Source organism: Poecilia mexicana, unplaced genomic scaffold (assembly GCF_051168715.1).
Source record: "Poecilia mexicana isolate PSO_F unplaced genomic scaffold, ASM5116871v1 scaffold_1, whole genome shotgun sequence".
In the NCBI taxonomy this organism is placed as follows: Eukaryota; Metazoa; Chordata; class Actinopteri; order Cyprinodontiformes; family Poeciliidae; genus Poecilia; species Poecilia mexicana.
Window position 1 is genome coordinate 12376875 of NW_028263370.1, and position 12859 is coordinate 12389733.

Below are 12859 nucleotides of genomic sequence, written 5' to 3' on the forward strand. Positions count from 1 at the left end.
TTCCGCCCCTCCGACCCTCCACCCCTCCGACCCTCTACCCCTCTGCCCCTCCACTCCTCCACCGCTCCGCCCCTCCGCCGCTCTGCCCCTCATCCCTTCCACCCTTCCGCCCCTCGGCGGAGGGGTGGAATGGTGGAGGAGTGGAGCAGCAAAAGGGGCTGAAGAGAGGCCCTTCTAACCTCCACCCCTCCTCCCTTCCACCACTCCTCCCTTCCGCCCTTCCACCACTCCTCCCTTCCGCCCTTCCACCCCTCCTCCCTTCCACCCTTCCGCCCCTCGGCTGCTAACACTCCTCCACCCTTAAATCCCCTCCGCCACTCCACCCCGTCCACCCCTCGGCCCCTCATCCCTTCTACCCTTCCGGCGAGGGGCGGAGGGGCAGAAGGGCAGAGGGGCAGAGGGGCGGAAGGGTGGAGGGGTGGAAAGGTGGAGGGGTGAAGGGTGGAAGGGCAGAGGGGCAGAGCGGCAGAGGGGCGGAAGGGAGGAAGGGTGAAGGGTGGAAGGGCGGAGGGGCAGAGCGGCAGAGGGACGGAAGAGTGAAGGGGTGGAAGGATGGAGGGGTGGAAGGGAGGAGGGGCGGAGTTATAGTTAGTTGGAGGGGTGGAAGGGTGGAGGGGTGGAGCTCCGGAGGGGCAGAAGGGTGGAGCGGTGGAAGGGTGGAGGGGTGGGAGGGTGGAAGGGTGGAGGGGCAGAGCGGCAGAGGGGCGGAAGGGTGGAAGGGTGGAGGGGTGGAAGGGGGGAAGGGCAAAGGGGTGGAAGGGTGGCAAGGCAAAGGGGTGGAAGGGTGGCAGGGTGGAGGGGTGGAAGGGTGGAAGGGTGGAGGGGTGGCAGGGTGGAAGGGCGGAGCGGCGGAAGGGCGGAGGGGTGGAGGGGCGGAAAGGAGGAGGGGTGGAGGAGGCCCTTCAATCGACTGCTCCACTCCTCCACCCTTCCGCTCTTCCGCCACTCCACCCTTCCGCCGCTCCGCCCTTCCACCCTTCCACCCCTCCCCCATTCCGCCCCTCCTCCCTTCCACCCTTCCGCCCCTGCGCTGCTCCACCCCTCCGCCCCTCCACCCTTCCGCCCCTTGGCCCTTCCGCCCTTCCACCCCTCCGCCCTTCCGCCCCTCCTCTCTTCCACCCTTCAGCCCCTCGGCTGCTCCACCCCTCCACCCTTCCGCCCCTCTGCCCCTCCACCCCTCCTCCCTTCCGCCGCTCCGCCCCTCCATCCTTCAGCCCCTCCGCCGCTCCACCCCTCCGCCCTTCCAACCTTCTGCCCCTCTGCCCTTCCGCTCCTCCGCCGCTCTGCCCCTCTGCCCCTCCGCCCTTCCACCCTTCCGCCCCTCCGCCGCTCCACCCTTCCACCCTTCTACCCTTCCACCCCTCCTCCCCTCCGCCCTTCCAACCTTCCGCCCCTCCTCTCTGCCACCCTTCAGCCCCTCGGCTGCTCCACCCCTCCACCCTTCCGCCCCTCTGCCCCTCCACCCCTCCTCCCTTCCGCACCTCTGCCGCTCTGCCCCTCCATCCTTCAGCCCCTCCGCCGCTCCACCCCTCTGCCCTTCCACCCCTCGGCTGCTCCACCCCTCCACCCTTCCGCCCCTCCACCCTTCCACCCCTCCGCCCCTCCACCCTTCCACCCATCTGCCGCTCCGCCCTTCCAACCCTCGACCCTTCCGCCCCTCCACTCCTCCACCCTTCCGCCCCTGCGCTGCTCCACCCCTCCGCCCCTCCACCCCTCGGCTGCTCCACCCCTCCACCCTTCCGCCCCTCCACCCTTCCACCCCTCCGCCCCTCCACCCCTCTGCCCTTCCACCCCTCTGCCGCTCCTCCCCTCCACCCTTCCAACCTTCCGCCCCTCCACCCTTCCACCCCTCCGCCCCTCCACCCCTCTGCCCTTCCACCCCTCTGCCGCTCCACCCTTCCGCCCTTCCACCCCTCTGCCGCTCCTCCCCTCCACCCTTCCAACCTTCCGCCCCTCCACCCTTCCACCCCTCCGCCCCTCCACCCTTCCGCCCTTCCACCCCTCTGCCGCTCCTCCCCTCCACCCTTCCAACCTTCCGCCCCTCTGCCCTTCCGCTCCTCCGCCGCTCTGCCCCTCTGCCCCTCCGCCCCTCCACCCTTCCGCCCCTCCACCCTTCCAACCTTCCGCCCCTCTGCCCTTCCGCTCCTCCACCCTTCCACCCCTCCGCCCTTCCACCCTTCCGCCCCTTGACGCTTCCGCTCCTCCGCCGCTCTGCCCCTCTGCCCCTCCACCCCTCCACCCTTCCACCCCTCCGCCCTTCCACCCTTCCGCCCCTTCACCCTTTTCAATTTCTGAGGAAATTGTAAAAAGGTGCACCTTATAGTGCGGAAAATACGATATATACACAGGCTGTGGGTAGTTGCAGGTATGTCTATGTGTTCAATCCATGATTGTTGATGATATGCATGTGTGTGTGTGTGTGTGTGTGTGTGTGTGTGTGTGTGTGTGTGTGTGTGTGTGTTACATCAATTGTTCTCTAAAGCTAACCCTTGTTTTTGTGGAAAACCAGATCACCTGGAAAAAATATTGAATCTAAAACAATCCAATTATATAAAATTATTAAAATTCTGTTACAAATGTTCAATTTAGTTGTATCCATCCATCAATCCATTTTCTTTTGCTTATCCGGGGTTTGCGAGCAGGAGTAGCAGCCTAAGTAGAGAGGTGCAGACTTCCCTCTCCCCAGTCACTTGGGATAACTCATCCAGGGAACCCCAAAGCATTCCCAGCCCACCCGAGCAACATAGTCCCTCCTGAGTCTTCCTCCGGGACTCCTCCCGGTGAGATATGCCCAGAATAGTTCACTGGGGAGGCTTGTATGAAGCCTGACCAAATGCCCATGCCACCTCAACTGGCTCCTCTAGACATGGAGAAGTAACAGCTCTACTCTGAGTCCCTCCCGGATGACCGACCATCTTGCCCTACGTATAAAGCACAGCCCAGTCAAACTGTGGAGAAAACTCATTTCGGCCGCTTGACCCTAACTTCATGACCATAGCTGAGGGTAGGAACGCAGATCAACTGGTAAATCTAGAGCTTTACCTTTTGAGTCAGCTCTATCTTCATGATGACAGACTGGTACAGTGCCTGCTTTACTGCAGACACTGCACCAATCCGTCTATTGATCACCTGCTCCATTTTTCCCTCATTTATGAACAGAATCCCACGATACTCAAACTTCTCTGACACTGGTCATACAGTGACCTAGCAGGTCACTGATCCTCATCCTAGCCGTTTCACACTCGGCTGCGAACTGCTCCAGCGAAAGCTGTAGGTCACGCCCTGATGACGACAATAGGATCACATCATCTGCAAAAAGCAGAGACACAATCCTAAGGCCACCAAAACGGATACCCTCAACTCCTCGAAAGCACCTAGAGATTCTGTCCATAAAAGTTATAAACAGAATCTGGGCACCTTTGCGGAGGCCAACTATCACCAGAAACAAGCTCGACTTACTGCCGGCAATGCAGATCAAGCTCTGACATCCATTGGGAGGGCCTAGAGTACCTCCCAAAGGGTTCCCAGAGGGACACAGTCGACCGCCTTTTCAAAGTCCACAAAGCAGATGTAGACTGGCTGCGCGAATTCCCATGCACCCTCCAGGAGCCTGCTGTGGGTGTAGAGCTGGTCCAGTATTCCACGACCTGAATGAAGACCTGCATCTGAAGTTCAACTATCCAAAAGACCCCCATGAAATTTTCAAACTCTTCCATGCCCGAGTTTCCGCCCCGCAACCACCTGAGCCGCATGATTACATAACTACAGTTTAGTTGTAGTTAGAATAAAATGCAGCCACATGTAGTGCAGATATGCAAAATATGTATGAATGAAATGGATGTTTACGCCCATGAAATTTTAAACCCCTGTTTTGTACCCCAATTTTTAACAAATGATTGTTTTCTACCCACAAACGTGTTTGTGGGTAGAAAACCAGACCTTTTACCCATCCTTTCTCCACCTCTGCCTTATGCGATCTCTCCATGCACTCTGAAGTTGTAGAGGCAGGTATGCTCCATATTGCCCCAGTTGGTATTTATCTGTAGCTTTATGACGCTAACGGCCACTTTGTCTTGGCTCTGTAATGATAAAACAATGTATTAGTTTAATATAATACAGTAGAGCTAAGAGGGAGTTTATTAGAGGCTAAATATTTTGAGATTGCAAAGCCTTGCAAGAGCACCACCAACATTGCTTCAATGTTTTCCCATTTTGTCATACAACCACAAATGTTCATGCATTTAATTGGTATTTTAGACCAACACAAAGAAGCACATAATTGTGAAGTGGAAGGTGATGAGGGTGGTCTTCATTAGTAGATGGAAATAAATACAGATCAGTCCTGGAAGGAAACCTGGAGAAAACTTAAAGTGAAACTCACACCCAAATCAACTTTTTTTGCTGACAAACTGTCTAAATATGTTATTTGGCATTCTATCTAAATAGATTGAATATTCTGTGCAAAAGGAAATTTTTGTGCAAATCTTTCAGCTACGCATGATTTAGCCTAAAATCATCTCACCACCATCGTCATCGGTCAATCGGAAAAAGATTCTAGTCTAGATTTACCACTAATTGTTTTGAAAAAACATCCCTAGACCAGCCTGAAAAATCTATCAATATAGCGACAAAGTAGATACGTTTACCACAGCGCTTCTTTCGTCAGATTACAGCCCCACTCACTCCCTCCACTCAGCACTGATCCCCACACTCAACCTTGTCTCTTGGCCCCGCCCACTTTGATTCTATTTTTCAAAATTTGCCAGGGCTGAAGGGGGAAGTTACACTTTAAAAACTGGGTCAGAGGTTTACCTTCCGCCCTAAACACAGAGCCAGCAATATAATGGGAAGGTTTAGATCAACTTTCTTGTTCACAATTATGAACTACTTTCTGTTAGCATGTTTTTCTGATAAACTCCAAATAAAATACAAGGATGTTTATATTTTTAACATGAAAACACTGAAAAGATCAATGGCTATAAATATGTTGCAAAGCAATTATGCAAAGCAGTTAAAAAAACAAAAAACAACTGGGATAAACGTACCGGTAGCGCAAAGGTCTGAAGCGGCTCTCCATCCTCCTCATAGAGAAAAGTCCCCAGGTGAGTCCACTCCTGTTTGGGCTCCCTCGTTCCCTGCAAAACAAAATTAGACAAATATCCTTATAAATATATCTGAAAGTTAGACTGAGTGTTGCTGTCTAATATTCAGAGACTTGTGGCTTACATAGATAGAAAACTCCTTGGGAGCACTGTCGATGTTACCAGTTGGGGACAACATTTTTGGCGGGTGACCCAAAGTGACGTGACTGATTACAACTCTGTAGGGCAGGGTGATGACGAGATGTCCCTGGGACCCTTCAAATGCCCAGCACTCTCCTGGTTGTAGGCGAGTCCTCCCCTGAAGAGAAGAAGAGTTCAAAGTTTCAGTGGGATGTTAAAATAATAAACAAAGAGCCTTCTAACTATTACATAACATAGAAATACCATTCTGCATCATATTCATATTACATTATGATCATAGTTCAGTTCATACCTCAATGACAATGTCCGGGTGGATAGATGGCCGTTCTATTGTAAACCCAAACCTACTGCATCTTTGGATTTGGCCAGGATGTGTGCCTGATGGCATCCAGGATAAAACCTTTGCTCCTGTTTTCAAACACACACAGAAAGTGAATTAAAACCATCTAAGCCTGAAACATTCAGTCAGATTTATGATAGTAATGACTTACCTTGAGATTTCAAAGCAAAGTTGGGCATCATATCTGCTGGTGGAAGAAGGTAGTCCACCTTCTTCTCTAGGACACCCATCCCCTCCTTCACTTCCTCTAATTGTCCTCCCTTATCTTCACATCCTGGGACCGAAACCTAAACACAATTGAAGTTAGATGTTTGGTCATATCACTGCAGAGGACATTCATATAAGGGTTTTGATTAACAGAAAGCTTACTGCGTTTATGATGGTGGGCGAAGAAACCGCAGGTTCCATCGTCAAAGGAGCAATAATGATGGTAAATCCTGACAAATGTGGAGAAATGAGAAGAAGATGACAGGATTAGTGACACTGCTTTCAGACTAAAAACTCTCTACAAAACTTAGAAATATTGGTGCTTGGCTGTTTGTAGAAGAAAATCATTTACCATAAAACAAGGCGAGGCATATGGCGCTGATAAGAAAACGTTTCAGCGTGTACATCAACAGGTCCCTGTCGATGCTGCTGTTGCTGTTGGTGTTGTTTGTTGATGAGGAGTCTCTTCTTTCTGTGTGGTAAAACCGACGGTATGTCCACTTCCTGTTTAGCCAAGGTAGAACAAACACAAATATGTAAACAGATACATAGATCCTAACATTATTGAGTTAAATTTGCAGGATTTTTGCAAAAGTATTTACTTCCCTTGAACTTTTTCACATCTTGATTTTAATTACCCATTATTTACCCAGGAAGTCACCACTGAGAATAAGAATCTATTATTCCAGGGAGACTTGGGTTATTATTCAACATAATCACATTGCAAACACAAACTTTGTAAAAAATTTTGAACAGCCATACTTAGTTCCACATCTCTTTTGATCTGAGTTTGCAATTTTAATTTATGTACAGTATTGTTTTCCTATGCTGTAAATTAACCCTACCTGCACAGCCTCGTTTTTATTTTTCCCATCATATATTTTTAAGTTAGTTTGGATTTGCTTTCAAACTAAGGTCCTTCAGGTCCTTTTCTCTGTAATTTACTGCTTGCTGTAAAGTGCATATAAAAAATACTCACTCCCCCTGAATGTTTTATCATTTTACAGCTTTTTCATCAAAATTGGACATTTTTGTCATAAAAATATACTAAAGATCTTATAATGTCAATGTGAAAACTAACCTATTTAAAAATAATAATCAAAAAATATTTGACCTAAAATAAGTGGATGTATAAATATTCACGCCCTTTAAAAGTGACTGACCTAATTCAAAGAAGGTCCAGCCAACATTAAATTCAAGACATGGCAAAAATATTTCTTCCCCTTTGAACTTTTTACTTCTTTTCATGTAACAACCACAAACATCTGTGTACTGTTTAGCAATTTAGCAAAAAAAGAAAGAAATTTGTATTTTTTTGCCAAACAAATTTCTTTGCAGTATATTTTTCAGCCCTCAAATTCTGATGCCTCTAAATTATGATTGTGATGTATGTTCCATTCTGACATCACAACTGCCTTCCGATGTCGTTTAGTTACGAATCAGAGTTAGGAATAGACACAGTAGAGAAATTCAAGTGTTCAGTGTCTATAAAAAGTATTTATCCCCTTGAATGTTGAAATAAATAATATATTACAAAATTTGGCTTGTATGACAAAAAAAAATTACAAAAAAAAAAAACTTTAATACTTCTGTTGATTTAGTTTACCTGATCCTGGACTCTTTATACGAGATTGTTGGTTTTCCATCAGGTGTATAATATCCATTTACCACCAGTCGATCACTTCTTCTCAGAATTTCTAAACCAAAACAGAGGCATGGAGAGTTGGTCAGTAACTTTAACACAAAGCATATCAAACATATGACAAAATTGCAAGACTTTTAATTAGTTTCACCGTCCTAAAACCATTCATGAAATTTAAAACTGTAATTTATTTAACTTTATTCTCATGCAAGACATTATTTCTGGAAATGATCAGTCTTCAAATGAAATAACTTTAAACAGCTTTGAAATTTTTCCAGATTTGATTCCTCTCACCATTGTCAAACATGCAAAAAAAAGAAAAAAAAAAGATATAATTATATTTTCCGCCCTTGCATACAACTGAAAACAAATAAATTGTTGCATCTTAAATTTAACTTTAAACAGCTTTTAAATCTACAGCTGGAGATCATTTTTCAAGATTTGGACCTTCTAACTGTTTTGGTAGTTTCAAACAAATTGTCAAATATACAACGCTAAAAACAATTTTTTTATATTTTTGCATAAAATAGAAAACAAACTATTCAATTTTAAATTGTAAAAACGTATTTCTCATTTATTTAATGTATAGAGCCAAACCAGTCTCAGTGTTATTTCTGACAGTTATCACAGTCAGTGTGATCTTGACATTTTCACATGAAATCATTTTGAACAAAAAAACTTTAAGTCAACTGTTGGAGCCAATTTTTCCAGATTTCTTCCTTCTCACTGTTATCAAACATGCAGAAAAACTGAAAAACAATCCTGATATCTTGAATTTTTACATAAAACAAGAAGCAAAACTATTCCATTTCAAACTGAATTTTTTTTTTCTAACCAACAATCTTAATTAACAAATCACTAATAATTCTGTCAAACCAATAATATCTTTCCAAACTTGTGATCTAGTTATCCTTGATAAAATACTTACGTTCCATCGTTGTATTTCTACTGTATTTCAGTTGAAATGAAGTAAAACTCTCTTGAACTCTTGGACGCGTCTCTTCTCCGATATCCGCAAGCACAAATGAGAAAATTCTGCCAAAAATTCCTTCTTTAATGACAAAAATCCAAGACCCTTGTGATGTATGCATGGGTCTTAAATCAAAGCTTCTTGGAAGTTCCATGGGTCTGATGTCATCATCAGCAAACACAATGGAATTTATGTGTTGATTTAACATAATGCAGCTTTAAATACTTAAAATGACTAAAGTCCTGCTTTTGCTGCATCAGTTGCCACATTAAATGATATCAAATACTAACCAATCATTCTCATTTCTATCTAATGACTTAAGCTCGAATGAGCAAATAGTAATCGATAATTTTGTAGTCAGTTAATTGAACGGACGGACGGCTATAATGTCCAACACTGCAAATCTTGGGCCACACTATAAAAGATGTTTCCTAAAGAGAAAAGTATTCAGGATTTCAAGAGTAAATAAAAACTTTCTGCTCAGTCCAGTGAAGGAGAAGTGGAGGAAAAACATTGTTATCCCTCAAGTGGCTGGAGAATATTTTCTTTGTGCAATATTCCAGTGCTTTTAAATCCAATTCTCAAACTGGAACTGGTTCATACCAAGAATAAAACACCCAAACAGGCTCAGTGGTATATGTAGTAAAGTTCAGCCAGGAACGTTTAAACCTGGACACTGTAGAACATAAACAGTAGCTACACCAATAGATGGTGCAACACAAAAGAGCAAGCTCATCGAGTTTGATTCATTCAATATTAAATAAAACATGTTTAATTATCTATGGTGATTTTTTTTAACAAAACATATTGTCACAGCAAATGGCCAGATGCTGTCAGTTCCAATTCTTGAGGACGAATGCCCAGCATGTTTTAGATGTGTCTATCTGCTCTTTAGCTTTGTTTCCAGTTCTGCTGGAGCCTGCAAATGGGAATTCCATTCAATTTAGGGAGATAAAGAAATTTATCAGGATTAATATGTCTGTTCAAGGCTCTTCTGGAAATCCAGGACGATAATGAACGATAATGAGCAGAGAAGCCACAGTGCTTCGTGTCCTCATGGCAGTGGATGAGACTTTGGCACCCTTTCCAAGAATGCGTTTGACTCTCATGGTAAATGGTCAATCACCCATTCACGCACTGAATGATGAGCTCCTACAACATTGTAACCATAGTACCCAATATGTACAGTACACATCTGTATTTTCTTTTCACAACATAATTGTAGCTGTTATTTAAAATAGTTTGTTTTACATATTTTTTTTTAAAATTAACATTACGTTGTGATAGTATAAGACAATCTGTAGTACTAACCAATCAGCAACAACCAATCAGAGCCAGGAGAATGCCACAAATGCTAAGGCTAGTTTAGCGAAGCCACTAATGACGGCAGATAAACAGTTTTCCTGGAACGGCAAGATGTTTCTTTGCCATTTGCACATTTAGCAGCATTGATTGGCAGCACTAAGATGCTTCTTCTGGATCTGATTGGTTGCTTTCGGCTGGGTGAAAGTTAAATGACAAATTATAATTAATAGGATATTATAGTTAGCCTAAAGCCATACATGTTTTTCATGTTGAGCACCTTTGACCAGATTAGTTTCAACAGCGCACTTTGAATCATGTCCAGACTGAATTTGGAATAAAGGAACTGGCCACACCTTTTCATGAAATAGCTTTTGGATCAACTGTCAAATAACTTCTGGTCCATTAAAAAGTACACTGTACATAAAATATATGTATAACCTCAAATTAAAGCTATAGGTCTCCACTTAAAGAACATATTTAAATAAGTAATTGATTTCTCCAGTAAATATGCCCAAGCTTGTGTTGCCCAAGCTGCAGAGTGTAGGAAAATATTTGGTTTTAGGTGTATGCAATAAAGGACCTTAGAAGTTTTAAACATCAACTTTTCAATCTGGTTTTGGAAAACAGTCCAACTCTTGCACAGCCGGGATCAAAACGGACCACCACCTCCCCTCATCCATCTCACACAAACATTTGATGAATACTCTCCCCTACGTCCTCTTCCAGAAGAAAAGACCACTCGTTCTCTTGTTCCTACTGACAACCCGCGTTCTCAATTTCTCATCTGCGAGACAATTACGAACACCCTGCTCCCCGTTTATCACCAACAATTAATCGGCATGGATGCACAGAGAGGCAGAAGAGGAGACGGCGGCTGGAGTGGGAGGAAACAAATCTGAGTGGAATGAAGTAGAGCCAACAGTGGCAAAGACAGAGGGAGGCTGACAGCACAATTAGGGTTTTTAATTCTCTGCTTGAGTAGGCCAGGCCAGTCTTTATGCTAATTAGGACGCCACGGCCATGTAATAAATCTCTATGATCCAGCCTCATTTCGCCCCTGTCGTTCCGTCTCAGACGCGCTCATACCTCGGCCCGTAAACTTCCTTTTACTTTCAGTGCCTACATGTTTACCAGTAATTCCAACAGCTTGCATTAAATAGTTGAACTTCCCTTCATTGCTGCCCCGAGAGCCCCAGTTGGTCCGCTGTTTAGCGGTTGGGCAAGCACACAGTGCCTCGGCTCTGGGCCTCCACCACATGTAGTTTCCCTCCCGGTTAACTCCCTTTATTAGTGTTTTTCAGGACTCTGGTTTGCATGTCCTGCATTGCTGGACTCCACCATGTAAACATGCAAACATTAAAAAGCACTGACACAGTGAATGCTCAAGATGCAGTCGTTTTCCTCCCTCTTCTTCCTTTATCCTCTCATCTCCATTTGACAGACATGCCTAATGATAACATCTCAGGGGGTGAGAGAGGCAGCGGCCAAACTGCACAACAATCCGCAGATAATTGGGAGGCCACATTTAAGGATGACGAGAGAGAAAATGAGAGGGATAGATAAGTGGACAAAGGGTGGGCGTTTGTTACAGTAGCAACTGGTATATATATATTTTCACCCTCATTTAGATCACAAGGACTCATTCTAGTTTCCTTTATTTATTTTTTTTCCTTTATGAAATGTCTCAAAGCCAATTTAACTTTAGAAAACATGTTAAAAATATACCGGTTTCCCATTCATTAAGTAAATGAAGGTGAAGCGAGGTTCAAAGCAATTGAAGTGTTGTTTTTCCTCTCAAATCCACTACAGCATGATTTTCATCACAGAAATCAGCCCTGCTGAGCAATTCTGCAGCCACTTCTTCTCAGACGGCCTTCAAGTCTCTTCTGTTGGATCCATGCCTTTATGTTATTCCCCTTTGACTCTTCAATATCGCCTCTGTCGGGCTTTTTGTGTCGATTTAGGGTCACAAAGGCCATTGCACCTACAACCAGAGCCATGTGAAGTAGGTACAGGCCCACATGGAGGCATGTAAGCAGAAAGGAGGTGCAGATTGTGGCAACACACCAAGGTCCAGCCAGGAGCAGCAGCAGGGAGTGATGAAGAGCGCTGATCACGAGAGCCGGTAGGGAGACGATGAACCTGAGCAGCGTAAAGGCCAACCAGGAATACAGAGACAGAGGCGATAACAGGAACGATACCGCCGCCTCGCTCCTGGATGCTGCCTGCAAGATACAACAAGCAAATGTGAAAAAGGGGATTGACAGATTACTATTCATGTATAGAGGAAAAGTAGGATTGTGTCTGCAATTCTTTTAGAGTACAGCCCGAAGGTTTTAGTCTGATTCCAAGAGGATCCTTTTTTCAGAAAGTCTTCCAAAATATTTCTTTGCTCTTCAGATACCCGTTTTCAGTCCAGACAGGTTATACCTGAATGCGAATGCAAGTCCACTACCTTATTCTGCCACCAGTTGGTGTAGCTACCGTCTCTTTTTCCTCCCATACTTGTGAACTTTGCCCCCAATTTGATCTCAACATTCAAGGACTTTGCCACTTTTTTCCATGATTGCACAAGGCAATGATCTCTTCTGAACTTTTGGGAAAATTCTTGAGCTACAGTTCAAACATGCAATGAAACGTCACCATCTTCAGTCGGTATCTGAGGAAATTCAGTTTCAACAACAGATGCAAGTGATGAAGTCCCTGATTGGCTGAGACCACACCTAATGTTTGAAACCTGTGTCCTGAAGAAACCAATTTTTAGTCAATAGTAGTCACTGAAGTTTGGATTTAGTGCTCAGACAGAATAAAATCCTACCAATATTAGCTTTGACTATTTAAAAAATGTTTTTGTGCAACTTATTTCATCGGAAAAAAAGTTTGATTTTCCAAGTAACCCCCATTTTCCAGGGTGTGTTCGAATAAGCACAGTTCACCTCTGCAGACTAATATGAAAATCATAATGCAACATTTAATTTATTCAACATCAAACTTTAACTATCCAGCCACCCTGCATTTAAATGTCAACCACCACCAGGAGATTACAGGAAGGTTAAAATAAAAGCTTAATTTTGTGAAATAAAGTCTTTTGATTTTCCTTAATCTCATCCTTCAGTTATCTCAAGACTTTAAAGAGAAACTTTAACCTACCT

General features: G+C 44.7%; 1 protein-coding gene across 1 annotated transcript; it reads right to left on the reverse strand.

The window, feature by feature from the left end:
- Positions 1 to 3968: 3968 nt before the first annotated feature.
- LOC106906451 (SUN domain-containing protein 2-like) lies at positions 3969 to 5991 on the reverse strand. The gene is made up of 6 exons (XM_088007482.1): positions 5953 to 5991; positions 5735 to 5870; positions 5536 to 5651; positions 5227 to 5400; positions 5046 to 5135; positions 3969 to 4079 (listed from the first exon to the last, which is right to left on the reverse strand). Exons 1-6 carry the CDS (start codon positions 5989 to 5991, stop codon positions 3969 to 3971), a joined length of 666 nt encoding a protein of 221 aa, XP_087863608.1.
- Positions 5992 to 12859: the final 6868 nt, after the last annotated feature.

Excerpts from the sequence above, each read along its gene's own strand:
- LOC106906451 (XM_088007482.1), bottom strand. The coding sequence starts at position 5,991 with ATGGAACCTGCGGTTTCTTCGCCCACCATCATAAACGCA. Across the intron at positions 5,871-5,952 it reads CGCCCACCATCATAAACGCA|GTTTCGGTCCCAGGATGTGA; the intron begins GTAAGCTTTCTG and ends AATTGTGTTTAG. Across the intron at positions 4,080-5,045 it reads TTCAGACCTTTGCGCTACCG|AGCCAAGACAAAGTGGCCGT; the intron begins GTACGTTTATCC and ends TTATCATTACAG.